The sequence below is a fragment of the Stigmatopora argus genome, chromosome 17 (genome assembly GCF_051989625.1).
Source record: "Stigmatopora argus isolate UIUO_Sarg chromosome 17, RoL_Sarg_1.0, whole genome shotgun sequence".
NCBI classification, from domain to species: domain Eukaryota; kingdom Metazoa; phylum Chordata; class Actinopteri; order Syngnathiformes; family Syngnathidae; genus Stigmatopora; species Stigmatopora argus.
This window is the reverse complement of record NC_135403.1, coordinates 11,516,108-11,543,272: the sequence shown is the minus strand read 5'-3', so window position 1 is coordinate 11,543,272 and position 27,165 is coordinate 11,516,108. Positions and strand designations below refer to the sequence as shown.

At 41.2% G+C, this 27,165-nt stretch overlaps 3 protein-coding genes across 6 annotated transcripts; 1 reads left to right on the top strand and 2 right to left on the bottom strand.

The window, feature by feature from the left end:
• Positions 1-21,687, bottom strand: qtrt2 (queuine tRNA-ribosyltransferase accessory subunit 2). 4 transcript variants are annotated; one of them, XR_013305947.1, is made up of 13 exons: positions 21,495-21,687; positions 19,830-19,977; positions 17,070-17,300; positions 14,305-14,508; positions 14,174-14,229; positions 13,124-13,200; positions 12,567-12,776; positions 12,276-12,475; positions 10,165-10,334; positions 7,046-7,124; positions 6,748-6,985; positions 6,135-6,289; positions 1-130 (listed from the first exon to the last, which is right to left on the bottom strand). XR_013305947.1 is itself a non-coding variant. In XM_077624678.1 (10 exons), exons 1-9 carry the CDS (start codon positions 14,694-14,696, stop codon positions 6,751-6,753), a joined length of 1,281 nt encoding a protein of 426 aa, XP_077480804.1. In that variant the 5' UTR covers positions 14,697-14,739; the 3' UTR covers positions 6,066-6,289; positions 6,748-6,750. The 4 variants fall into 4 exon arrangements, 1 of the variants encoding a protein (XP_077480804.1); XR_013305948.1 differs by lacking the exons at positions 17,070-17,300; positions 19,830-19,977; positions 21,495-21,687 and adding an exon at positions 14,651-14,742; XR_013305945.1 differs by lacking the exons at positions 17,070-17,300; positions 19,830-19,977; positions 21,495-21,687 and adding an exon at positions 14,647-14,739.
• On the top strand, positions 15,060-23,227 carry ccdc191 (coiled-coil domain containing 191). The gene is made up of 16 exons (XM_077624679.1): positions 15,060-15,207; positions 15,334-15,372; positions 15,555-15,690; positions 15,744-15,881; positions 15,943-16,121; positions 16,326-16,501; positions 16,919-17,060; positions 17,120-17,310; positions 17,643-17,862; positions 18,375-18,685; positions 18,755-18,834; positions 18,900-19,072; positions 19,137-19,280; positions 19,835-19,987; positions 21,506-21,660; positions 22,762-23,227. The coding sequence occupies exons 1-16, from the start codon at positions 15,118-15,120 to the stop codon at positions 22,901-22,903; spliced, it is 2,469 nt and encodes an 822-aa protein (XP_077480805.1). The 5' UTR covers positions 15,060-15,117; the 3' UTR covers positions 22,904-23,227.
• zdhhc23b (zDHHC palmitoyltransferase 23b) lies at positions 22,385-27,034 on the bottom strand. The gene is made up of 6 exons (XM_077624680.1): positions 26,845-27,034; positions 26,007-26,146; positions 24,564-25,163; positions 24,288-24,455; positions 23,855-24,091; positions 22,385-23,422 (listed from the first exon to the last, which is right to left on the bottom strand). Exons 1-6 carry the CDS (start codon positions 26,917-26,919, stop codon positions 23,341-23,343), a joined length of 1,302 nt encoding a protein of 433 aa, XP_077480806.1. The 5' UTR covers positions 26,920-27,034; the 3' UTR covers positions 22,385-23,340.
• Positions 27,035-27,165: the final 131 nt, after the last annotated feature.

Genomic DNA, 27,165 nt, shown 5'->3' with positions numbered 1-27,165 from the left:
CCATTTATTTTCCCGGGACATTACATCCCGCAATAAGCATCGTCCCATGTCACCCAGCTGTTGTTTTGGTCCCCGCGGCGTCTGTCCTCCGCCCATCCCAGCTGGGCCGCAAACATCATCGTCGTCACAGCTGAAAAGCAGACACCAAAAAAACAATCAGCTGTCTCAAGGGTTGTAAAAAATAGCCCAAAATGACTGTGTCTTTTTTTGAAGTGAACTTGAGTGGCTTTGGTTGCGTCAAAATAATCAAACAGAAAAGATTGTTTCTGTTTTGTTTTGTTTTATGGAAGCGCCTCGAGCTTAAAAACGCAGCTGATCACGCTTTTGACTTCTGCCCGAGTTTTAAAATAAATCGGGCTGGGTTTGGTGTTGCCATGGCGATAGCCCATCACATCAGTGGACCACTGTCAATATTTGATGTGAGGCAGGAGATGTTTTGGTGTAGCGCAAGCGTGGCAAACTCAGGTTGGTTCGCGGGGTGCTTTAAGGTCAACTCGATTTCATGTGGGTGTAATGTTGGATATAATATTTTTTTTTTTTTTTTTAACTCGGATCAAAAGCCCTAAATATTGTGGTTTTTTATAGATCTAAAACAAGCTTTTTTTTCTTAGTGAGGGAAAACGTCTTTTAATCATTTGTTTTTCATTTCAAAAGGAAAACAAATATTTTTTGTTCAATAATAAAGTGGAAAACAGAAAATATTTATATTTAGATTTTACAAAATGCTTTTTAACTAAAAACACAAAAAGAAATAAACTGGATTTAAAAATTGTACTTATTGATTTAAAAGGTGGCAAATCAGGAAATATAATATACATCTATAATCTTCATTTGAATTTGATCTTAGAACAGAAAGTCACCACTCATGATTTACCTTCTCGGGCCGCACAAAATGATGTGGCGGGCCAGATTTGGCCCCCGGACCGCCACTTTGACACCTGTGGCGTACTGCCTGATATGAATAAATAGATGTTTTGTCTTCCAGTATGGAGAGTTTTTCCCACGTTTCCAAAGAGCCCAGACAGTGTATCTAATTTCTGGATGAATAAGACATGAACCTCGCCGATAAAAATCAGACATAAACACCAAAATATCTATTTTTAAAAGCCTTAAAAGGTCTTCACTTTCCGACACAAGAAGCGATTGTCAAAGTTCGACCGTCTCCAGACACGCTGTCGGAACAACTAATTGCTTGTCAAGGCAGCCGAGTGGCCCAGAGCAAAAATAATTATAGTGGGGTGTAATAAGTAGTTATGAAACGATAGTGGCACAATTATCGCGATAATCAAGATGACTGAGAATCCTCACGGAATGACAATCAACTCGGTAGAACTCTCGAAATATTACATATGAAGTCCATGATGCTATATTGTATTACGTATTCTAATTGTTATATTATTGCAATATTGTATTGTACTTATCGTGCGCTAGATGTGACTTTTTTCAAGGATTAAATATGACAATCATTTTAGTTCATTTGAAATAAATATAAAGTATACGACTGACAGTTTTAACATTGAAAGTTTTGTTATTGAATATATGTATTGTTTCAAGAATGCTAATGTGTCATTTTCAAGTTAAATAAAAATAATTCTCAAAAAAATGTTGCAAAATGGAATTGTTTAATAATTTTGTTTTGGTGGGTGGCGTTATAGAATTTTTTTGTATATTTAAATTTTCAAACAATTATCAAATGGCAAAAAAAACAAGATTGCATGCGTTTCATTTATTTTGCGCAAAATTCAATAGAAAATATTTTTAACTAAAAAAATGATTTTTTAAATTTGATTTTCAATCTAATTCAATCAAATACTTGGTGTTTTTGTATTATATTACATCTTTCCATTGCTTTCTAACAAGGACTAGGCATTTTCTTCACCTATCACGTCCATGTTGCTAATTTGGATAAAAAAACACAACATTTTATCAACCTATTGTTGACCTAACAAGCAAGGTGCAGCAAATATTGCACAAACGCACTGAATGCGGGTAAAGTGATTGGCCATGGGTATTCTGGCAGCCCATTCTATGCATTTGAAATGAACGTATAGACGCGTACGTGCACTAGCAAACTAATGCAAAGCCTTGGCGCACGCTGGTCTCACCCACGCTTTTCACCACCCCCGCATGCCGCCCTTTTACCTCGCCGGCCTTTTCTCATCAACGGGCCCCGAGGCGCGGGTGCGCTGACATCGGAGTTTGACTCCTTCATTCATAATAAATTTTCAAAACATGCCACTCGGGGTGACGCGCGCGGATGGAAGAATGGGATTATTTGGGGGCTGCGTGAGGCGAGGGACTAGCGGCAAATCTTTGGAGGATTCTATTCCATTCAGATGGATTCTATGTGCTGTCTGATCTTATTTCTAGAAAGTCTATCATTTTGAGGAGGGACAAAAAAAATAAAAATCTGACATAACAAAATATAAAGGTAGACCTGCTCTTAGAGTTTTGTTATTGAATATATGTATTATTTCAAGAATGCTAATGTGTCATTTATAATTAAAATTAAAATAATTCTCTAAAAAAATGCCATTTTATCTGAAGTGTTTCAGGTATGATACTTTTTTTTAAACATTAGCTTGCAATTGATTGTTTGATAGATTTTGTTTTGGTAGGTTTGAGTCTTAGAGGGTGTTTTACCAAGAATAATTATATTATTTATGCTTATGATCAAATCTGAGATATTATAATACAGGAATGGCAAACAAGTTGGACACAAAGAGCCAAAATTTTAAACTGTGAGGGTCAAAGAGCAGCATAAAAAAATCTAATCTATTTTAAATATAATGTATTACGTATTTGTTTTAATGGGCCCTGATGAATGAGTGCTTTAAGAGAGAATAAAAATAAGAGAAACAGTAAATACAAAATATGCTAAGAAAGAGCAGAATGTGGCTCTCGAGCCACATGTTCACCACCCCTGTTAAAATATCAAAATGTATATCTTCCTTGGTACGGCATCATTGAAATACTAACTACAATACAGCATGACGCCTATTGGTATTATTATTCCCCCAAAATAAAATAAATGACGTGTATTACAATATGTACGCTATGACTACCCACAATTACCTTTATCATGACAATCTCAATACGCCACATGGTTAAAATCCAAGTAATAGTAGACGACCTACAGCTACTGTAGTTTCCAAAATAAGGCTAGAGAGTTGTACTGACAACCGTCCCCCCAAAAAACGAAAAATCTGAGCCAATCTGTTTGATGTTTTGTCAATAAAGCTAGAAAATGCACAGCAATTTGGCCCTGTATGATTTCCCTCCAATTTCCTCTGATGTCTACTTTCCCCCAGCGGAGTCATCAGTGTGAAGAAGCGGCGATGCTTTCCAGCAACGCCGTTTCATCAGGACGGCGCCGTTGGCTCGTCAACGCTCTCCCACCCTTGCAATCACGCTTCCTTGATGTCAGCCTCCTTGTTGATGATCCCACCCCACGGGTGAGTGACCGACTCTCGCAAGCTATCATTACCGCCACCAAAAGACATTTTTTTCCTTAAGACCGCTGTTTACGCGCAGAATGATAGAAAACCGAAATAAAAATTGCGATATCGTGCAGACTGTAAGGATAACATCCATCCGATTCCCAACGCCGATCTAGATTGCGACGCTATCGTCTACGCTACACAATACGGGTGATAATGCATTCCCATTGAGAAAAAAAGGTTAAATGCGCATGGCCTTTTCTTTCATCTGTCTAGTGTCCTACGAGAACCAACGCCGGCGGGTGACCTTTGCTTCAACTTCAACCTCCACGCCTGCCTGCGAGCAAACAACTTCAATGGAGAAGGACACCAGCAACAACAAAAAGTGAGAAAAACAGAAACGCTTCTCTTTGCTTCTCAAATTCGTCTCACTTTTTCAACAAATTCCCCAAAGTGGACACAGTGTTCTGAATAAGGCAGCATGCATAAAAAGCGGAACCTTTAGCCTTTGGGCAAAACACAAGACAACAATCCAACACGATTCCTCAGTTCTTGCTATTTACGTAAAAAAAATAATTAAAAAAGAGTCCCTGCAATTTTTTAAGTATAAGTTTTTTTAAAAAAGTGCCAATTCTTGTTCCTCAATACAAGTCTAACCATTGCGTCTTTGAAAAATCCCACATCCCAATGTGTATTTTTACTGGCTAATTTCGGAGAATTGCATCAAAAACCCCTCCCCACACTGACGTCGATCGACGCAAGGACATTCAAACGTTGGAACAAAACAACCTTTGATAGGTCAACGCTTCTCTTCATATAGGTATTAATACAGTTGAGAATCCACTTGTCGCCAAACTCAAAGCCGGGGGGGGCTTCGAAAAAAAAAAAAGGACCGGCGTCTTTATCTTATCTTCATCCCTTTCTCTGCAGCACCACTGTCTCAGCTGTCAGCTCAAACCTTCACATAACCTTCTCTTAGATAAAAAATAAAGAAAGAAAAAAATAAAGTCTGCAAGAGTGTAAGAGCGAGCACCAACTATTTAAAAATAGGAGTGATTTTGATCCATAAATGGGGCGTTCGGAATTTACGTGACCATACATAAGAGTTTCAAATGATTAAAAAAAATCCCATTTTAAATCAATAATCTGAATTACGGACATGAACCTAGTGTACTAAAACATGGGTGTCAAACTTTACATTACTTCCTTGGAAGTAGTATTTATTTCATTCTCACTAACATTTTAGGTTTCTAAAGTATTTAATGAATGATAACAGAGTATATACTAGTTTTCCCACCTTTTGTTACAATTTTTTTAAAATAAAAATGTCAAATAGTTCTCATTTTGTTATTTAAATATAATAAAAATAAAATTGTTTTCAAAAAATGGAGAATATTTAATCTGAAGTACTTTTTTTAAATTAAAAAATAAAAGGTTGTACAAAAAAAATAGACAATAAATACAATTTCCCCAAAAAACATTTTGCAAAAATGATACGACTTACCTTTTTAATTCTAAGAACAAAAAATAAATGCGTATCTTTTCTATTAGAAGTACAAAAAAATTTTTTTAGGACAATGTCTCTTAAGATAAACAACAATAAGGTCTGTGACAAAGATGGATTTGATGCCCAGGTACAAAAAACGAGGTCAAACGACGATTAATAACGCTAAATTATGACTTTCATTGAACTCTTTTCCATGTCACAAATTTGAGGAAATTTAGTAGGAGATTCTTAGTATGATTACAAACAAACTAGGAAGTTGAGGCCCTCGGACTTCAACGAATGAAGCAAGTCATTCTTTATTGACTGAGAAAATTGTTAAAATGTCAGATTTTTAGATTACAAAAATAGAAAAGCCTATTTGATCATTCTGAACTGTGCATGACTCACAATGATCACTTTGTCTGCACGTGAAAAACCCATAAAGCAAGCATATTGTAAAAAAACATAAATCATGGTGGCCAACTAATGTGCTCCCCTTGAATATGCTTACTGATTGACCCATTTAATATGATATTTTCTTAGTAATCAGATTGAGCATCTATTTGTCACAATCTCAAAGTGGAACGGCAACGGCGCCACATCTATACCGCCAACTCTTGACATTTGTGCTTTTTCAACTGAAAAGTTACACAAAATGTCAAAGATTTATTGCACAAACTTGACACGAGATAATCTGAAAACTGCAATGACCTGATTCCGATGCGTGAATTTGTTATATTATTTTAAAGGGACATTTTTCCTTTATGATAGAAAATTAGAAAACAAGGGATATTTTGCAATGTTGACATTAATTTTCTATGGCAAAAAAAGAATAAAAAATACAAAAGGAAAACCTGTCAATCGGGAAAATATGCAATTTGGCCATCTTAAATATTAATTTGACTTTTATATCACAGAATAACTACTGAAAAAAATGTCAAAACTTTATACCCATAAACGTTGGGTGTAATATAAAAGAACGCCTAAAACTTTCAGATATAGTACAGGTAGCAATTAGCATGTTTTTAAATATTTGAAACCGAGGGTTTCCCCCAGTACTTTATAAGCCTGCCGGGTTGCCAGGCTTTTCTGGCTTTTTGGTGGAAACCCATAAGTAACTATAATTTGACAGTTTTTTTTAGATTAGGGTTATAAAACAACTCAATGATCACAATAATTTTACATTAATAGCTTTTAGAACAACTCACCTCTTTGTTTGACTTTAAATTTTAATCTGTCAAGGGGAAATGTGCTTGGAAAAATCCTGGCTGTGCGTCTAAATTTCCTGGGTTTTTCCCCATTGGCCCTTTCCCAGGCCTCTTAACAAAGTTTCACAGTTTGGTTATGGTGTTGCTGCACAATCCTACCAAAGGAAAAAAGCGAATGCACAAAGAAAATTGGTTAAAAGCTGATTTTCCATGACACGATACTTCACCGACTGGTGATAACTGAATAAAGTGTTTGTTTGTTTTTCATCTTTTGTGAAACACTTGATTCAAAACACCAGTCTACAAACATTTATTTCAAGCCGTGAGATCCATTAAAATCTCCCGAAAAAATGAGAAAGGAGCACCACGCGCAGTCAAAACACAAAATAAAAGATGTCATTTGGTTTTTTTTTTAACTCAGTAGAGAGATCGTGGACTAAGTTGCCTTGTTTGGACTTCGCCGAAAGCAAAGAAAGAAGATCAGACTTTTTGATTGCTTCCGCGGCAGAGGCAATCTGCTGATCCGTGACAAAAGAAGCGGACCGATTGTCCGCGGAAAAACCTCTTCGCCACGCTCAATTGATCTCTTCTATCTGGTTCCATCCCCACTTACGCGTTAGTTTTTCGCCCGACCCAGGACCCGCCTTTTCAGCAGATGGACTTTATCGGCGGCCAGTGCTTCTCGGAGGGCCGCGAAGAAGGCCAGGTAGTGGGCCGTGTTGTGGAGCGTGAGCAACACCCCCGCCAGCAGCTCATTGGTCGCCAGCAGGTGGTGCACGTACGCCCTCTGGTGATTCCGGCAGCAGTAGCAGCCGCAACCGTCCACCAGGGGTCGGAGGTCGTCGCGGTACCTGGTCAGTCCGCGTCGTGAGATCGGAGGAATTGCGATCGATCATTTCTTTGCCACGTACCTTTTGTCTTTGAGATCCATCTCAAAAGGCGTCACGCGCGTCGGATCGTCCTCGCCGTTGGGTTTCTCCGCCCTGTCCTCTGTTAAAACGCAAACACGTACTTCGTTAATTCTCACTATCAACTCATTAGCCACCACATCTACACAATGTCCAAAAGTAACATCATTTAACCCGTTTTACACGAGCTGTAATTTAACAAACTAGCTCGGTATTGAGTGAGTTAAAAATATCGGTTGTGTGAATGTGAAACATTTATTGAAGTAACTAGGGAACTAAATATTTTGTATGCATTAACTGTAAAAGCAAAAGCGACGTAATCGGGTCCAATTTCAGATCACATGATCGGATCTGGGACTTTTCTAATATTTGTATTTTTCAAGCACTCCTATCAGATACCTAACTTCAACTGTACATTGGATGGGATTGGATAACTTCATTCATCCCGTATTCGGGAAATTTCGTTGTCGCAGTAGCAATAGGGTGAGAATACAGACACAGCAAAAGACATTTCAGACAGAAATAGGTAGGTAGAAAGTAAGTTAATAAATAAATACATGAATAAATATATAAATAAATAAGTGTGTTGCTGAAATATATATATATATATACACACACACGTGTACATACACATATATACATACCTACACACACATATATATATATATAAATATATATATATAAATATATATATATATATATATATATATATATATATATATAAGCACATACATACACTAAGATGTACATGAAAATAACCACTGCAGTGTGAAATCCAGCCTTAGCCACTTTTTTTTCATGGACCAGTGAAATATAAACTTGAAATGTGAATAATTTAAAGTCACTATGAACATAACCAAGTCTTCCAAACTGATTTAGTAGAAGTAGAAGAAGCAGCATTATTTAGTGTGAGCAAAAGTCGAGAGTTGCTGACTCGCTGGCCCTTCTTATTTATTTCGATCAATACCGACCGTGTCACGGTTATACCGAAAACTTTTACTTATCTTTGCCGCAAAGTGAGCTCGGTTAAAGGAGTCAAGCGTGAAAGAAGGCAGTGATGTACGACGATATCAATAGCTGACAATTAACGGTGGGCGGATGGATTCCACACTTACAGTCGATGAAGAGTTTCTCCATTGTTTGAAATGCCACCTCGCGGTGAGATAAATCCTATAACATTTTCAATATCAACATGACCCAAATAGTGCATCATTCTAATTATTGATAGAGGAGAATGTCATTATACTCAATAGTTGCCATTGACAATCCATTTGAGGGAATGTTTATTTGTGAATTTGGATCATAATCGACTGATTACCGATAATCTTTTGCGACTCATCGCCCAATTGGTTCATATGTGAATCACATCATTTATCGCTATATTCACATTTTACTGGAACCAAAAACTTTGTGTCGACCATTCATTTCCAAAGCAAGATAAGATGTTTGCCACGATCCTAGATTAACAAGAAACTAGATCAGTTTGCTTAATTCAGGACTACAAAATGAGAAAATATTAGGAAATACACGGTACATTAAAATTTTCAGAACTGAAAATACCACTGACGTTTGTCCTTTTAATTGACAAAGAAAGATTAAAAAAAAGAAGACACAAAATAACTCAATTAGATATTTATATTTGATTTGACTTTTATATAGCGCTAAATCTCTCTATAGGGTCCAACGCTCTTGAAGGCGGCACAAAGCGAGAGCGACATCACATTGAGCGAGCCCTGACGAAATGATGAAAAGATAAAATGAGAAGATGGGGAGCACGCGGAGAACCATTAGCATACGCGCCGCTATGTCCCGTGCCCCTAGGCCCCTGGCGAGCGCTCGTAATTGGTCGGAGGGGGACCGGGAATTCCTGTTTAACACCAGCCGGGCCTGCTCTCTGCTACCCAGCAGCGTATCGATTTGCACCATCTTGACACGACTGGGGCAAGTTTAACGCAACTTTTTAATGAAGCGGACGGGCTCCTTGTCATAACACTTGTTAAGCTTCCCACTTGGGAGGACGAGCGTCGCTACCTACCATTGATTTACTCGTCGTGCCATTTTTTTTCCTTCCTTCCAATTATTTTTAAATGAAAGGATGACGACGGTTCATCATCTGCGTAAGTTTCTCGACTTTGCGCTGATCATATTTTCCATGTCATTATCTCAAGATCTAATTTTCGTAAAGTCACCATACTGTAGGGGACTCTAAAATCTATGAACATTAGCTAGGAAAAATCTCGAGTCTGGCCTATTGACATACCAGCCTCATTATTTTGCATACTGTATGCGTTCCTCTGTTTTTCATAGCGTCGCCCCACAAGATTTGGAGGTCCTGAAAATGAACACATCTCTCAGAAGTACCTCAGGAATGAGGATCTGTTACAGAAATGTTAGAAAAGTCCCTATTTTTTTGCAATTTTAAAAAATACTTTCACTTTTTCACATGTCTAATGCCCAATGCATTTTATTTGGAAAAGCTAGTAGGGAGCATTTGCTCAAAATCACTGTCAATGGCAACCTTTTTTTAATATAAATTTCCCACGGAATTAAATTTGAGTTGTTCATCCTGTACTTACATTTCACAGTGTAATGAGAAATTGAACTGCATGAAATTCTAGGTAAAGAAAGTAGAAAATTGGGCCTTGGTCAAAATTTTAACCGCAACTGCATTAAAAACAACACAAGTAACTATTTTCCCTAATGGCCTCCGTTTGTGCGTCCAATCGTTCACGTGCAAACTTTCTTTATAGGTTTACTTGCTTGATTTTGCTAGCTAAAAATAAATCAGATTTGTCAGCGGAGCAAAATTACAAATGTCACAGATTTGCTTTTAACCTTTTGTCCTCCTTTTTGGATCCGGTGCTAGTGTGTGGAGGGAGTGAGGGGCGATGATATTTTAGCTAAGCAGGTCATACCGCCCGAGGAAAATAAAAGGGTCATTTTACCACTAAAATGTGGAGTCTGCAGTGTGGTGGGCGTCTTTGTCTGGCATTATCCGGTTAGAACCAGAACAAGCAAGACAGATGTTGAATGTTTTTTTTCTCTATTTAAACAGAAAATGCCTCCCCAAAAAAAAAACGCCAAGTAGTTCATTAAAATATATGTTAGAAAAGTCCTCCCACCTGAAGGGGTCGTTGGATCACAACTCTCTGGGTCGTTCGCAATGTCAAAGTGGAAGCATAGAGCGCAGCCTCGCTCGGTGACCAGAAAGGGGAAGAAGCCCTCAAACAGGTCCACGCCGCCCTCCACACACGCCAGAACTTCGTCGGGTCGGCCCACACCCTGCACAAGTCTGGGAAAGAAGCGGAAAAAAACCATCAACCGTCATGGCTAATAAATGCATCAAAGAAGTGGAATTCATTTTGTTTAAAAAATACTTATTTTGTTCAAGTACTTCATTACTCCACATTTTTTTTCTTGTGTGATACTCTCATAATATTTCCACTTCACTGTCAGTTTTTTCTCATGAAATTCTAACAACTCTGATGGTAAACAATTTTCCAAAAAAAAAATCAACTTTCGCCCATCATTTGACCAAAAGATCTAAAAAAAGAAATACATTTACACATTAAATCATAACTGCCTTTACTTACACAAAAGTGTAACACCATTTTCATAAGATATTATACTAAATCGCCAATGAGTAGAATATATCACAATCTTTCCATTCCCAGCTTCCTCAAGCTTCAATATGATGAGAATGTCATTTTCTTTCATCGCTATCACTTCACACCAAAAAGAAACCCACGCTGCATTGAAAGGATCTAAACCCACGAGCAGCATTTCTCTACACTGTCAGCAGAAGAGTGTTCTACACATTCCCTCTGAGCCGGCAGATAACTGGCTGCAGGCGTCAAGGTCGAGGATGATTTAGCATTCGAGGCAGACGCTGTGCCGATGCCGTAGCGCAGGTATCTCTCTGAACCTGATGAGAGGTCTCTTGCTTACCTCACAATAAATCAGAAAAAAAAGACTACGTTGACTTTGTATTCCTGAGAATCCCCCCCTTGAGACGATTAGGGAATAGATGGGTCTTACGCGGAGAGCTCTTTAGTTGGCGTTTTTTTATGTAGACCAGAAGTGTCCAATCTGCGGCATTCTGCGCATTTGTACTAGTCCATAACCAATGAAAAAAATATCATTGAATGTGGTCAGCACAAGAAGCCTCAGTTCAGCCTAGATTGCAGTTCTTTAACGCTAGATGGAGATAGCCACCGACTCACTATTAGATGAGGTGTCTACACCTGACATCAAGTTAAAAGAAAAAGTAGAAATCTGTAGAATCTTTTCACTAGTGTAAAAAAAGTATATATTTTGGATTATTTTTATACAAGTGGATTATTTTGTTGCTTCTACCCCTTAACTCATTCACTTCCATTGAGAGGTATAGACATCAAATCCATTTCAACTTTGAAAACTGCTATTGAGTAGACATGTCTAACTACCATTGACGCCAATTGATTTAAAGTTAATACTAAAAATACATTTTAAAAACTGTTGTTTTTTTTAACCTGATTGTCTATCTAAGGAAGGATTTCAAGTTGGCCTTAGGGTTAGGGTCTTTTGAATTTTTTAAAAACGTTTGGACACCCCTGATTAGACGATTTAATGTACTGTACGCCGGTGGTGGCAAGTGTGGCAGGGGAGTAATTGATTGGATTGGTGACAGTTATATTGGATTATTAACGCCACTTTCAGAAGAAGCTAAACAGTCCTTAACTCTCAAGACAGAAAGAGGTTACGTGAAACAACTAGCTGGAAAAATAAATGGACTCTCTGAACCCACGGGTTTGCCGGTAAATGCCTCTGATGTTAGACTCAATTGTGTTGTGCTGCCAATCACGCTGTGCTAATGAAAGACTGTGGAGAGCATGCGGTAGAGAGGCTTTCACTAGCCATCAATAAAGAAGAATAGTTTATTGAGTGGAGGAGGCAGGAGTCACTTGTTTTTAACAGATAATAAACAAATATAGACAGGGTTAAAATGACAATCTTTTTATCTAGAGGTCAGCCAATATGGGATTTTCAAAGGCAGACGCTGAAACCCATTTTAAAAAATTCAGCCAGTTTCTGATGTCTAAAGTCAATATACTTTTTTTAAAAGCATGTGTTGGAGCAACTTGAGATCTTTCCCATTATTAATGAACAATTTCCAGCGTAGCCAACAGGGTCATCACCTCTTTTCTTCTTTTAATCTATATATTCGTCCCATGAGAAAATGAGCAGGGCTCACCTGGGTTTCTCCTCGGGCAGCTCCCCGATGACGGCGGCGATGATCTGACTCCTCATAGCGGCTTCCACGCGGCCCGTCTGGAGGCCGTCCAGGCAGAAACCCGCCACGGGCCGCTTGGCCGTCTCTCTCGCCGAGCGCACCCTTTCCTCCAGGACATCGCCGCCCTCCACCGCGCCAAACAGCGCCGCTTCATTCAGCTCCTGGCGACAGTTTGTGACGTGATTCTCTCAAAATAGAACATCATTTGCCAACGCTCCTACGGGATTCAAAAAAAGGACAACTCTGCCCCACCTGCGACTTTTGGTGCACCAGCAGACACTCGTCCAAATGGGCGAGGGTCCGCTCCACAGACTTGCGGACCCGCTTGCGGGAGGTGTTGTCCTGCCAGGTCTCGCCGTCGGCCATGCTGACGTAGCAGTCGGGCCGAACCAGCTTCTGCAGGTCCATGAACTTGGCTGCCGTCAGCTCGATACGCCCACCGCTTCCCCACACGGACACTGTCTAAAGATCGGCCACAATGTCTATTCCAATTGTTATGATGCTTAATAATTTCAAATACGTACAGTAATCACTCATTACAACGTGTGCGGTCTTTTGGTCGCCGGTCTTTTGGTCGCCCAGACCGCGACAACGGGCGACCAAAAGACCGGCGACCAAAAGACCGACGACCAAAAGATCGACTGTGTACCAATTACAAAACCTTCAAATCCTATTGCTCTTCTGTCAAAATAAAATATCTACTCTTGAATAGATCTATTTAAATCTATCACAAACAAACACTCATAAGCTGAACTGGAGAAAAAGATAACAGGCAACGAACAAAAAATAAAAATAAAAGACTTTCTAACCTTGTTGGTTGTGTAGCCGGTGGGGCTGCGGCTCGCGGGGTCATGCAGCGAGCAAAACAAGACTGTGTCATGAAGACCTGCGGAGGACAAAAGGTCAGCAAAATAAAAATGACTCACAAATTTGGCGGGGCAAAAATGTCACAGAAACATAATCTCTTGATGTCCTTATAAAAAGCAACACTAACAATTCCACTTCAGACGCCCGAGGAGGGAAAAGCTTGCAACTTCGCAAGCGCATTTACCTTCGTAAAGCAATGTTGATGAGGTCAATCTTGCGGGGCATTTCTATAAATAATACACGGTACACGAGATAATGAGATTTGGAATGGTAATTTGCAGAGGTCCTCGATATGGGAGTGAATCAGCCTCCAGGTTGAAGGTCAAATCGTGCTCATTTTAACTTCACAATATGACACTTGTTAACCCGGATCATTAACTAGTTGCTTGGGATGCAGCAAGTGGGCACGAGAACGGGCAATTTAAGGTCACAAAATTGGATTCAAAAGAAATGGTGCTGCGATACAGAATTACTGTTTGCGAGCATTACCAAGCTATCCGTCAAAATTAAGTTTCCCTTTGTCTTAAAGACGTCCATCTTTTACCCATGACACCTGCTATTACTTTACAGCAGCACAGCAAGTTTTCCGATGGAATTATTCTGACATGACGGATGCACACCCCTACAAATAGGAAATTACAGTTGAAACAAGATTCATTTTTTTCCTCTTGAGTGCTTTGCATTTTTCCCCCGATATCATCATATAGAGAGAGCACACTTGCTCTTTCCACGGGAGAGATAAAAACTGACAGTTGTAACAACGGCATTCTCAAGGTAGGTAAATGTTATGTATGTGATAATATCAACGTAATAATGTCAATGTCAGGATAGAGATGAGTGTCTTCACACTTTACATTAAATCGTGGTTCCTTTTCAGAATACAAAATGCGTCTCTACTCACTTTTGAATATTAACGATCATTACACAAGCATTAACGTAAATTAACGTAATTTAACTATTGTTTGAACCCAAATTTGCTCCCCTCCAAATACCTGCAAACTTTTTAAATCCATCCTTGAAATCTTCCAACACTTCCTTGTGCTCTGCTCTGTAGGAAAAGCAGAATAGATGATAAATTCACAGTAAAACATCTGTACCTACAATGTATAGCTGCAGGTCTTACAAATGGTCCAGTGAGACTTGTGTGACAGATGGAAGCCTGTCCAAGGTGTGAAGCGTATCGTGGGTGAGGTGAGGAACGGTACCGCAGCGTGAGTACAAGAGACATCCCGGTACCTCCAGGGAGTGTTGTCCCGTCCTGCCGAGCCCTTTGAGTACACCTAAGCGGCTTCCTCCCTGGAGAACCCGAGATAACTCGAGTTTCATCCTGCCAACAACCAACAAGCACGTGAATTGGCAACTTAGCTAGTAGTAACCTGCGGTCTTCTGCACCGATATCTATTTGCGGAATGCTATCAAACCCCTAAAATGTTTAGCCAGAAGAAAATAAACATATAGTCAGTACTTGCAAGGAATCGCTGGAGTTATTTGAAGAATTAGCGATTTACAGCACATTTAGCACTACTGCGCACGAGGAAACTACAAGTCGCGTCGTTGCAACGTCATCACCAAGGGACTTCGGCAACTCGCGTAATCTAAAAAAATATTACCGTTCTTTTAACACTTGTGCGAGTCCCACGATATAATATTTCCTAAATAAATTGAGTTTTATTTCGTTTTAATGTGTTTCGTTTCCATTTTGTGATGCTTAGGGAGTTGCTAAGGTTACCAGAAAGACGCTCTAAACATACAAATGCATTGTGGAAAACAGAGTCCACCATTACATTTCAGTTACGGCAAAACATGCAGGAGGACTACATTACCCAGAATCCTCGCGTTACTTTTTTTATTATCATAAAAGTCCTTATGTAGGCACTACCGACTGCATTTCAAAGACATTATTAACATGTTATATATTATATTATCTCTGTAGAAGATGGCGGCACTACCTTATCCTAGATCTCACTTATTGAGGTCTAAGCAGATCATTGGGAAGATTGGCTCAGTAAAACTATCACAATCTAAGGTATGTTCCCTCCTTTATTTCTTTGCTGGTACTGGCTGTTGGATGTTGGCTGATGCTACTTTGTGAAAGAGGTCATTTGCAATCGCTCAAGGTGCTTACACTAGATTTGTTCTTGCTCTATTCCAGAAGCATGGGAACAAAGTGGACATCGATCACTGGAGAAAGGTGGGCAGCACTCATTGTGCAGCTTGATTATGTTTTCTGCCTCGGCATCTGTTTAGCACTGTAACAAACATTCCCTCTGTTGGGAATGCTCATTGAGCTGGAGGCTATTACAACTCCATAAGCAGGAAGACTATTTACATCAGATGGCGACCCTGCCATTTGCTAATTTTTCATTCTGTCAGCAAGTGGAGAAGGCCTCAGAGTTCGCAATGTCTGAGGTCTTCTTCCCCAAGAGAGCCAAGACGGGAAGCAAACGGCTGGCTGCGGCCCTGAGCAGCTGGGAACAGATGAATGATCATGACGAGGCCTACACTGAAGGTAGGGTATGAAGAAAAACTCAAAATGTGGTGTCAAAAGAATGTGTGTCACAGCTCAGGCCCTATTGGGAGACTGGCTGGACGTAACGTGGAATCCCGAGCTGGAAATGGGAGGCATGACATCCGAGAAGGGGAGCCCGGCCACGCCGCCGCCAGCGCCGACACCTGACTTCAACTATGACAACTTCAATGGTAAAACGTTTAGCGAGTTCGTCCAACCGAGATTGGTCAATTCAATGTCAATCCGATTCAGATCTGTACGACCACTTGGTGGAGGAAGAGGAACACCATGCCGTGAACAACTTTTTGCAAGACCTGAAGGAGCAGAAAGTGTTGCCGGGACGGATGGTGGAGAAGCTAGCATTGGATGGCATAAGAACCAACAGAAACTTTGCAGATCCTGTTGTCACCATGGAGTTGCGTCACCAGCAGGTACATATGCCGTAAAAATGTTTAGACAATTTTTTTAATAACTACTCTAATAAAATCGGCTATTAGCTCAGTAGTCAGCACGTTTGACTGCCACTCTGAAAGTGCTACGTACTGTGGTTTTTACTGTCGTTGGATGTAACTACAGGTAAAATGTAGTTCATTGTTATTTCCTTGTTATATCCTGCATTTTTTAATCTTCAAAAGGTGCGTGAGAATAGAGCCTCAGCGGAGGACGCCAAAAAGAAGCGGGAGATGGAGTTGGAGGAGAAAAAGAGAGTGGAGGCCAAGAAGAGGCAACATGAGATGGTGCGGCAGGAGATTGTGAGGATGCGGAGGCAGAGGGAAGAGAGAAAAGGCTTGGAAATGCGCCTTCGACAAAGGTAGTACAACAATACCGTAGTACATTGTGTTTGACCATGAAACGGTAAGGTTAAAGCTCATAACAACACTCTGTGAAACTCAAAAGAGTTTGACGTTATTAGGACAAAAAAACATGAAACTACAGGAAATGATTGAAATCGGATGACGCAGGATGCTAGTATGAAGTATCCGTGGAGATAAAAAATCAATAAATCAAGGACCCACTCCGTCTTTCGGAATAGGGATTTCAACAGTACTATTACTGTGGAGATCGTAACATATTAACGTTGCCAATCAACCCTGTCGTGAATCGAACAGGCAATTATTCCCATTTTATCCAATCTCTTACAAAATAGTTTGTACATGACAACACGTAACTAATGTCATATTGACATGAGAATGTTTTTCCGCCCACCCACGCAATGTTTGACTTTAAGGGAAAGACTAGAAGGTCAAGATTCTGCCTTGACACTCCAGCCACCTTCTCCACCTCCCACAATGCAACCGACGGCAGAGGAAAAGACGGAACGGCCTCAAAAAAACAAAGTCGAACTCTTTGTACACCTACGAAACCTGAAGGTTACTTACCGGGCATGACTTTGTGGACATCCGCTGGATATTCATTCTTGACTTGATAGTGTCTTCAAAGGCATTTCGCCCGATGGTACTCGGCGGTGATGGAGCAACGGCTGCGAATGGGGAAAGCCAAAGCGCTCTACGACTGGAGGAGGCTGCTTCAGGGTTGGCGGGCGTGGCGAACCATCTTGTGGGCCAAAAGGAACCAGCGAGAGGTTTCCAAAACCGGAGAGGATCTCCGCACTGAAAACAGGCACAAGAATGATTTGATGATTTCTATCAGGACTATTAAAAAAACTGTTACATTTAGAGGAAAATACTGCGCATAAAAAAAGTTTACTGTCTAATAACAGAAAACCATTACTATCAAGACCATATACATATTTTTTTTCTACCATACATTTTTACATGTAAAAACCCTGCAAAACTCTACCATAAAATATATGCTTACTGAAGCACTTAAACAATTTGTATCTGCGTTTTACAGTTATCGTTCCCCCCCCAAACATAACAACTGATACTTCACAATTTTTTTTAATAGCGTAGAAATATCCCCTAGTAAATCCACGCGTTAAACCCCCGCAGACAACTCCACCTGGCCGAAGAAAGCGACCGCAAGCGTCTGCTGGGGCGATGCTTTCGCGAATGGCAGCTTTGGTGCCGGCAAGAGCGCGAGGAACGCGAGCTGCTGGCCCAGCAGGAGGAAACTCGGCGCAAAATGGACGCCTTGATCAGCGCCGCCATGACGGGCGTGTTTAAACCCCCGGAGACGCCGGCGAGAGACCTGCCCGAGAGCGCGGCCAAGGTACGGGTTCCTCACAAACTGACTGTAATGGGAATTTTGTCCAAACAATTTTGCCCTTTTGGCGGATGACCCAAGTGCGTCACCTGCAAAAAAAAAACAACCCCCCTTTTCCCCGCCGACTCTCAAGGAAGCTTATGAGGTGAGCGGCGTATATTGAGGTCGGGACGATAATATAGCTTCGGTATAGGAAATAAGAGGTGGAAGGATAGTGGAACAGAGCTCGGGGGACGCGAGGATGCGGCGAATGAAAGATGAAGTTTCTCGGTGTTGAGGTCAACGTGAAGGCTAACGCTCGTAATCGGGTTTACCCCAGTTATCAGTGGATGCTGGAGGCGGTCTGGGTTCAAAAGGTCTGGCAAAGTAATGGAGGAGTGATGGTGTACATGGAGATTGTTGTACTGCGGACGTTATGGCGGACTGGATTTACTTTTAGATGAGCTGTTTTCACGCAAAAGCAAGTATGGGGCTTTCCCCAAACTGTTCCAAATGCAAATGATTGTTGTGCCCTGTAGGATAATCCCAAAAAGGCCAGCAAGATGCGGTATCGTCCAACCACGGTGGCCGTCCGGGTGCGCTCCCGCCATTGCAAGGAAACGCAAACGGCCGCGGAGGACCGACAAATAGACGACGACGCAGACCGGGGCGAAGGCGGCGTCGAATCAAGCGAGGCCAAGTCAACGTACGGAAGCTGCTTTAAGAACCGCAACGAGGCCCAGAAGAAGATCATCATGAAGCAAAAGCAGCGGCTCAAGGAGCAGCAAGAGGAGATCGCCAGGCTCAAGCGGGAGAAGGTCATGGCGACCATGGTCACGCCTCAGCCAAGGTGGGACAGAAATTACGTTTTTTATCCTCATTTATGGACCTTCAATATTAGGCCAAATTTCCTTTGCAGCGCGACAACAGAAGCTGGCCAACCTGAGGGGTCTCCGCGGCAAAATCCGCTGGCGCCGCCGACGTGCCCGATCATCTCAGGTGGTACCCCGGCTCAGAAAATTTGCAAGACGCTGCCGTTTGACGAATGTTCTTTTGGTCGGTAGCCATGGAAGAGCGAGCCCGCTTCCGCGCCGAGCGAAAGAAGCAAACCGAGGAACTGAAGAAAGTAAAGGAAGAGGAGAAAAAGGCCGAGGAGAAGGCTGCCGAAGCGAAAAAGCTAAAGATGGAGGAGCTGGAAAAAGCCCAGTTGACCAAAGAGAGGAAGCTGGCCAGGATGGTGAGATGCCAGTCTGGTCTCCATTGGGTTCAGATCAGGGGATTCCCCATTTCTTGCTACGCAGAGGGAAGACGAGAAACTGAGGCAGATGAAACTGCAGCAGCAACTCTACGATCGGGCTCGTCAACACTACGACAGAAAACTACTACGTCACCGAGGCCTGGCGCAGTGGAAACGACTGATGGAGCTCGCTAAGATCAACGCGGAGGTAATCTTCCCAATTTGGATTTTGTTTTTGATTGACAGTCCACTAACCCTTTACTACTTTAACTACATCAGAAAATGTCTGACCTCCGAGCCCCAATTCCACAGCGCATCAATTTGACGGACACGAAACATGTGCACTCGCCAGCTCGGAGGCAAACAAGTGATGCGTTTTAGTTACTCTTCAAAGTCGACTCCATGTTTAGGAGGATTAGCAACATGATTGCAGATAATCATAGCGGGCGTCTAAAAAAGCCCGTTGAGTCGCCTGTCTGCACGCGATTAAAAATGTTATTGAATTTTTTAACTTGACTTCTAGGGAAAATCTTATTTCTGGATAATTCATATTTGATTGTTATTGAGGATGAGCAGGGCGCCAGATTGGTGTGGAGTGAATTAAATTATTTTTTTTACGATCTTGAACAGTTTGCTTGCAAGTTAAACTACAACAAAAAAACTTGTATGTTCTGTGGGTCTTACGTTTGACATATGTGAATGATTTTATCCTTAAATATAGCATGTAAAAAGTGGCGTTGTATCCTAATGTCAATACCTTAGCTCGCCGAGAGTCATCACTCGAACACCCTCCAGTGGCGATGCCTCCAGCGATGGCGCCGGACGGCGAGAAAGGCCTCGTCCAAGAAGGAAGCTTGCGCTGACCGACTGCACCATCGACACCTGCTGCGGCAGAGTTTGCGCTACTGGAAAAAAGTACGCACACACACACACACAGACAAACACAAACAGCAGACACTCAATTAGAAGAGCAGCAGTCCATCCCCTGGCAGTGACTAATCTCCACTCTGCCGGCGTTCCTTATTATGTTGCCCGTGTGAGAAAATAAGCTCTGCCTGGGATTTCTGGTTAATACAAGTTCAGCCTTTATCACTTTACTCCACACTAGGAAGCATTAGACGCCAAGGGATGAGGGTAAAATGAAGGTAGTCGGGGGGCACGTACGCATTGTGTACACAATTTAGTGAGCTTTGATACATTAGATGGCTATTTTGAGTAGAAGTATAGCATGGATTTTGGGGTATAAATCAGGCTATGGGGGGAATCGTATTTTCTGGAGGGGATTTTATTGGTCTCAAGAGATGAAGAACAAGTAGGGGGGTCAGACTCAACTTTGCCTCGAAGGGCACGATGTTAAAAAGCAAGAAAAACGACATTTTTGTGATTTACCTTTTTAATCAAAACCACTAAAGGGAATTATTCTTTTTTTATACATTTGTTTAATTAAAAAAAAACTGGAAATATTTTCTCATTTGAAACACTTTCTTTTTAAAAGTCAAAAATGAAAGACCAAAGTGTATAGTACTCTTTTTTTCTCTATTTTGAATTTAAAAATGAAAAACCAGTGTATAGTACTCTTATTTCTTTATTTTGAATCTAAAAATGAAAAACTGGAGTATATAGTACTCTTTTTTTCTCTATTTTGAATCTAAAAATGAAAAACCAAAGTGTATAGTTGTTAGAATTATTATGGAATATTCTATATGTGTTGTAAGCATTTTTAATAAGTAATAAGGCATTTTAATTACTTTTGTATAAGACTGGGACAAACTCGAGGTCACCCTGCTGGCTCCAGCTTGTTGACATAACACCTCACCCTCCAAGGACTGTTTACTGGGAGATCTACGAAGGACTCATAAATTGTTTTGTCTGGGACACCGGCAGTTTACCTTATAAAGAAATTATTATGCTTATACTGCAAATTCTTACGCAGGTGTTTTTCTTTCAATGGCAATTGTTTAAATCAGATTACCTTTGAATGTTTTGGTTATGTGCCGCTAAATGAACCGAAGAGTATGCCGCTCGTCAGAATGCACTGGGGACTAAGACGGTGTCACATTGCATCTCCTTGCAAGTTGTAGGCAGAGTTTGTTGAAAGATGTTTTTCCTTTTTTAATTAAATATTACTAATAATGATTTAAAAGGTTTGAATCATTATTCCAACATTAGTACTCTTTTTTCTCAATTTTGAATCTAAAAATGAAAAACCAAATAGTGAATTGTACTCTTTTTTTCTCTATTTTGAATCTTACTTTGAATTTTTTTTATTGATACTATTTTGCACAACTCGGAGTACAAATGACCGACAGTTCTTGTTCTCATTCACTCCAAAAATAGCATGCATGCTTGTTTTTGGATGAAGAGAATCTCAAACGGACCTCATTAGATTATAAAATGTTCCATATTTTGATTATTTTGTTACCTCCATGACAGCTGGGAGAACTGCGTCTACTTCAGGAGGCGCAGGCCCACGTTTTCTGTCGCGCCCACATGCAGAGGAGGTTCCTACTGGCTCTGCTGGACCACGCCCGCCAGCAAAAGCGACTGGAGTCGGAACATCAGTCGCTGGCCCAGGAGCACGACAACAGGTCAGGAACCGGCGCCATTCACCTGGAACTTGGTGAAGTTTGGAGTTAGTCGCAAAGGCAATAAGCGTCACCTTCCAGATGATGATAAATGAGAGTTTGGATGAAAAATTCATTTCTTTGCTTAAGCGGTTCGGGGCTCCTAAGCGGTCAATTAGGTCGGGAAGCACGTGGAATATTTTGCTGCTGGCTGTACGCCATCATCACAATGTATTTTGATTAACTGTATTTGCATAAAACGAAGCCGTGTAGAGTCGGAGTGAATTATTTAATCCCCTGCTGGATTGGAAAGTTCGCTCAGTTAGGAAGAAAAGAACAGACCAAATTTTAAAGGGGCTTCAAACTGGATGTGAAAATGAATAAGTTGTTGGATTTGGCAAAAGTAAAAACTTTTGATTGATGCCGGCCAGCCAGTCAAATTGGATTTCACTTTACTTTCTGTGGAGTTAAGATAAGTGAAAAAATAGTCCATAAGTACAACATATTTCATAATATATCTATAAGCTAAAAGTCCCCCACCCATATATATATATATATATATATATATATATATATATATATATATATATATATATATATATATATATATATATATATATATATATATTTATTTACACTGGGAACAAATCTAGCAGGAAAAAAAAGACAAATGTTAAGCAAAAGCAAATAAAGTCAAGAAATCACAACTAAAATAGCTCAATTCATTACACCGGTTGACATACTTTTTTTTGCATTATAAGTTTATTCATATAAAATACATCTTGTAAACCATGTATTGGCAACATTATTTTAGTACTGCACAACTGATTTGTAACAAAAAAGGGATTTGTGATTGTTTTTGTTCGGTTGAAATCGGTTTCAATCTAAAAAATTCCTAATATTTATCAGACAATACAGTCGAGTCAGAGTTAAGGAAAAACTCAAACGCCGTAAAAATTGACTAAATCTTCCTCTAAATGAAGCCTCTAAACGGCAGTAAAAGCCGTCATTGCCCGTGGACGGTCGACCCCGTAACGTGAAATCTCATTAAGGTTTCGTCAATGCGGCGGAACGCTTTAGTTTCTGACAGCTTTTTTTTCCTCTTTCTTTTGTGTCTGACTTCAGAGCGGCGCTACGCCGATGCTTGCGGGCCTGGAAGCTGCTTCCGTTGGTGCAGCGAAAGGAACGGGAACGCGAGGAGCGGAGGGAGAGGCTTTGTAGGAAAGTGACTGAGGTGCTGCCCAGTTTTTGGTCACGTCGTTTGTGAAAATGCCCAGCGGCGGACACACTCGCGGATGCCTTGTCAATCATTTATTGCTAAAAAAGGGAAAAAAACTAGTAATTCTGAGGCTTAAATTAAAACCAAAAATTCTGTTGAGTTTGAAAATAGTGTGCCGATTTGAAAATTACATTTTTTGTTTTAAGCCCATCCATTTTTTTGGTTTTTAAACCAAACCCAGATCGGGCACATTGCGTCATTTTGTGTGAAAGTAAATAATGTAACCCGACTTGTTTCTCGCTGAAATAAAATGCGTGTATTCGTATTTCTCAATGCATTTCTCCAAGCCAAAAAATTAAAATGAACTTGCCCACTTCACACATTGAAAGCCAGAACTTCTTGAATACACATAGTATATTGATACCTGCCTACTTCAGGAAAATATTGGTCTTGACTACCTTAGGTTTTTGAGTTAGGGAAGCGCCTTACGGCGGGACGGCCGTCGAATCGGACGTTGAAATGAATGACTCGCACGCCTCGCTGGTCGCCTCCGCTCCGCAGTTGGCACTAAAGGAGAAACAAAAGACGACGCTCGTTGAGAAAACGTCAAGGAGGCGAGTGATAGATGAGGATGGCGCCATTGACAGTCAAGGTTACATCAACTGGCTACATTCAAAGTCAAAAATGGGAGGCTGGTGGGTGTGAAATAAGATATTAATGAAATATCCCTAACATCGACCTCAAGAGGCATTTTCCTCAAGAGGTAGTGCGAATTAAGAGTTGGATTCCTTTCATGAAAGGGCAGAAATCTGCTAATATTGACTGGGTTGCTTTCTAAAAAGCTGGACAATGCGCAGATGTCAAGGATTTGAAATGAATGTCTAAAGTAAATCACCATGGCACTCCAGATGAATCCAAACAAGCGGAACCCACACTTTGCAAGGCACCAGGCTGTCTCCCGGTGGCCAAAAGGGGAACAGCTCCGCCAGGCAAGCTCACCCGTCTTTCTGTCGGTCTGCCCCGCTCCAAAACTCCAGCCAGTTGGCGCGCAGGCCTCGCGAGTGGACGCCGGCGTGGCCCCACGGGGCCCGGCGTCCGGTGCGCTCCCTGACGGCGGCGCGCGCCTCACGCTCGGTCATGTTGCGGCTGATGTTGAGCAGCTGCGTCAGCAACAAATGTAGCAGGCCCAAGGACACCACGGTGCAGTACCAGGCGCACGTGAAGCACAGGGCGGCGCTAAAAAGAACACGCCAACGTTCTATAATCCATGATATTTCCTTTAGGACTACAGAAAAGCTATTTAAATTGTATTTTATCGAGAAACAAGATGATTTAGTGGGCCACAAAAATGATGTGGTGGGCTAAATCAGGCCCATGAGCCACAAGTTGGACACCTGTCCTCTGTTAATTCATTAAGTTTGGTGTTTGTTACCGGTATTCCTTGTAAACTCCTGGGCAGTAGAACAAGGCGGTGAGGACGTTTTGCTCCGGACAGACGCTCCGCAAAACCAGGAAGATGCCGGAGAAGGCCGTGGACAGGAAGAAGATGAGCGTCAACAGGAAGCTGCGGTGGTTAGCGCTGCCCACGCAGCTGTCAATCCTGAAACGACAACACTCACTTTTAGATGGAGGGCAATTGAGCAACTCAAAATACACTAAATCAGAATGAATGGGCATGTAATGTTGTGGCAAGTTTACAAGAACCCACCAAACGCAGTGGTGGTCATGGCGAAGGACGCAGATCCCGCATATCCGACAATGTCCCGCCCTGGGGGGCCGGACCACCCGGCAGACCGAACACCAGTTCTTTCGTCCGATCTCCGATCCTTGCGATCGTTCCGCTTCTTCTGGGAGAAGTGGAACCGACTCTTGGTCCGCCTCCACAAAGCCAGGGCCTCTCTTAGTGTTAGCCAGACTGAGCGAGGTGACCAAAAGGCCGGCGGTTACCATGCCGACCTCCACGGTGCCGACACCCCCGTGCGGCACGACTTCGGCCACGAACAAATAGTACATGTAGGCCAAGGAGAAAAGCGCCAAGCTGAGGAAGAACCTATTCCGGGCTTTTTTGCGGTGGGTGAAGTAGTAGTACCACAGCAACGAAATCGGCATAGCGATCAGGACCGCCGTGCCGAGCAAGAAGTGGAACGCAGCCAGGTGTAACATCGCCGGGAGGAGGACCAGCGGGGGGATGATAGTCAAGTCCACTTTGCGGGCGCCACCCTTCAACCAGGGGACGCGGACTCGGTCGCTGATGTCAGCGACCACGCGGGACATAGACCCGGGATTCTGAGACTCCTGCTTGAAAAACCTGAAAACAGCATAAATGTATTTTTTTTAATCAGGGGCAAAACATTTGGGCAATGTCAGTCATATTTTTTTACACTAATACGGCTTATATGTGAGAAAATAATATTTTTGGACCTTTAAAAAATAAGAAAAAAAAGAAAGCCCAGTGTCTGTCTCTGTGGACATCACATTTTGGCTTATGTAGATCAAGATTTGATGTGTACATAGTATGGACACCAGATTTAAATTCTAATTATCATTGGAAAAAACAAAAATCTAAAAAAAGGTCAGTAGTTTTCCTTTTTACCGATTTATTAACTTTTAACAAAATGCCATGTGAGGCATGCTGGGAATTCCAACCTCAATTTCAGTGCAAACAGTTCTTCCTTGAGTTATGAGTGACACAAGTTTTAAAGGCTGCACTGAAGCAGAATCCTTGAGGAAACGAAACGGAGACCCCATCATAAAACGGCCGCCGAGTTGCCCGCCGATAATCATGTCCAAAAATCGCACTCTTTATAGGGAGCTCATAAAGTATCATCAAAACGCCCCATTCTGTCCCTGAGTTCTAAGTGTTAATAATTGCTTTTCACAGGCACATGAATAATAATTGCCCCTCTTCATATTGAATGTCTTCACATTATCATTTCACCCTAACTGGTAAGCATGTCATGATTATCCATAGACTATTAATACAGTCACCTTGGTTTCGACCTTCATATGATAGACTATTTCTCATTGAAGTGAATGCAAATAGAATTGACACTCAATGAGCCGTGGTAGCATAAATTGAGAGATATGTGTAGATTTGATGATAAAATGTTTTGTCATATTTGAAGCGATTTGCCGGTGTTTTCCGCCGCACCTGTCGCAGGCGTCGTCCAGGTCTTCGCAGTCGCAGCAGCAGGCCGCCACGTGGCTACGCTCGCCATGTCTGTTGACGTACTCGCAGCAGCACAAGCGCTCGTTTTCGTCCTCAACCCACATTTTCGTCATGTCTGACAGCTGAAAACACAGATTTGAAGCAGTTTATCTCACACTTTTTTTCCTCCACTAAAAGTGCCTGCCTAAATTTCATGGTGAGGATCTTCACCCGAGTTCTCTCATTTGCACTTTGACCTTCAACTCTATCTACGCCATCATTAGGAATTACTATTTCTGTTTATGAAACAATTTATTGGATTTTTTTTTCTTCAAATGACAATTATGATAAAAGGAGACGGTTGGGGGCTTTCACTGCATCAGACAAATTCGCTCATTAAAAAAAAGTATGTTAAGAGGCCAAGTCGTAAGCTATAAAATGCATTTCATTCTTAAACCTTCAGGTGTTTTTAATGAGAGCAAAATTGCACCTGTGGGTTTTTTTATGCTAGTTGTAACACACTTGGAGCTTTTTCGCCACTATAATTTTTATCATTTCTAATCCTGCCCTACACTACTACCTTGTATTTTCTTAATTAATTCAAAGTTATATCACATGAAGTACAACATTTTATACGAGTTAAACCCCCATAAAAATACCAAAAAGGAGCAAACTTCCTGCTTCTTCGCCACACACACAATTAACATACGACTCAGAAAAGAGAAAAACAATATCCACACTGCTCGGTTCTCGCTACATTAACTATATAGTGTGATATAAAGTCGTCAATTTAATGTTTAATGATTTTCATGACGTACAAAGTTGTGAAAGACAAGCATACCAAAACATTGAGCTGCTTACATGTCCGTCGCTTCCATTTGTTCTCTCGCAGTATCCGGAAGTTACTCAATAACATTCCTAAATACGAATTACATTTTTAAAAGTGCATTTTCACAAGTAATTTTATCATTAAAGTCTGAGCTTGTCATATTTCTGGTTACGCGTGGTGGTTAGTTTCGTCGCAGATTCCTTGTCGCACAGGTGACGTCACACAACGCACGTGTGTTTACAATCATTAATTGCTTATTCAGATATACTAAAGCATTACGTAATTCACTTGCAATTATATTTATTAAACATTGAAAATCACTCACTAAAGTCT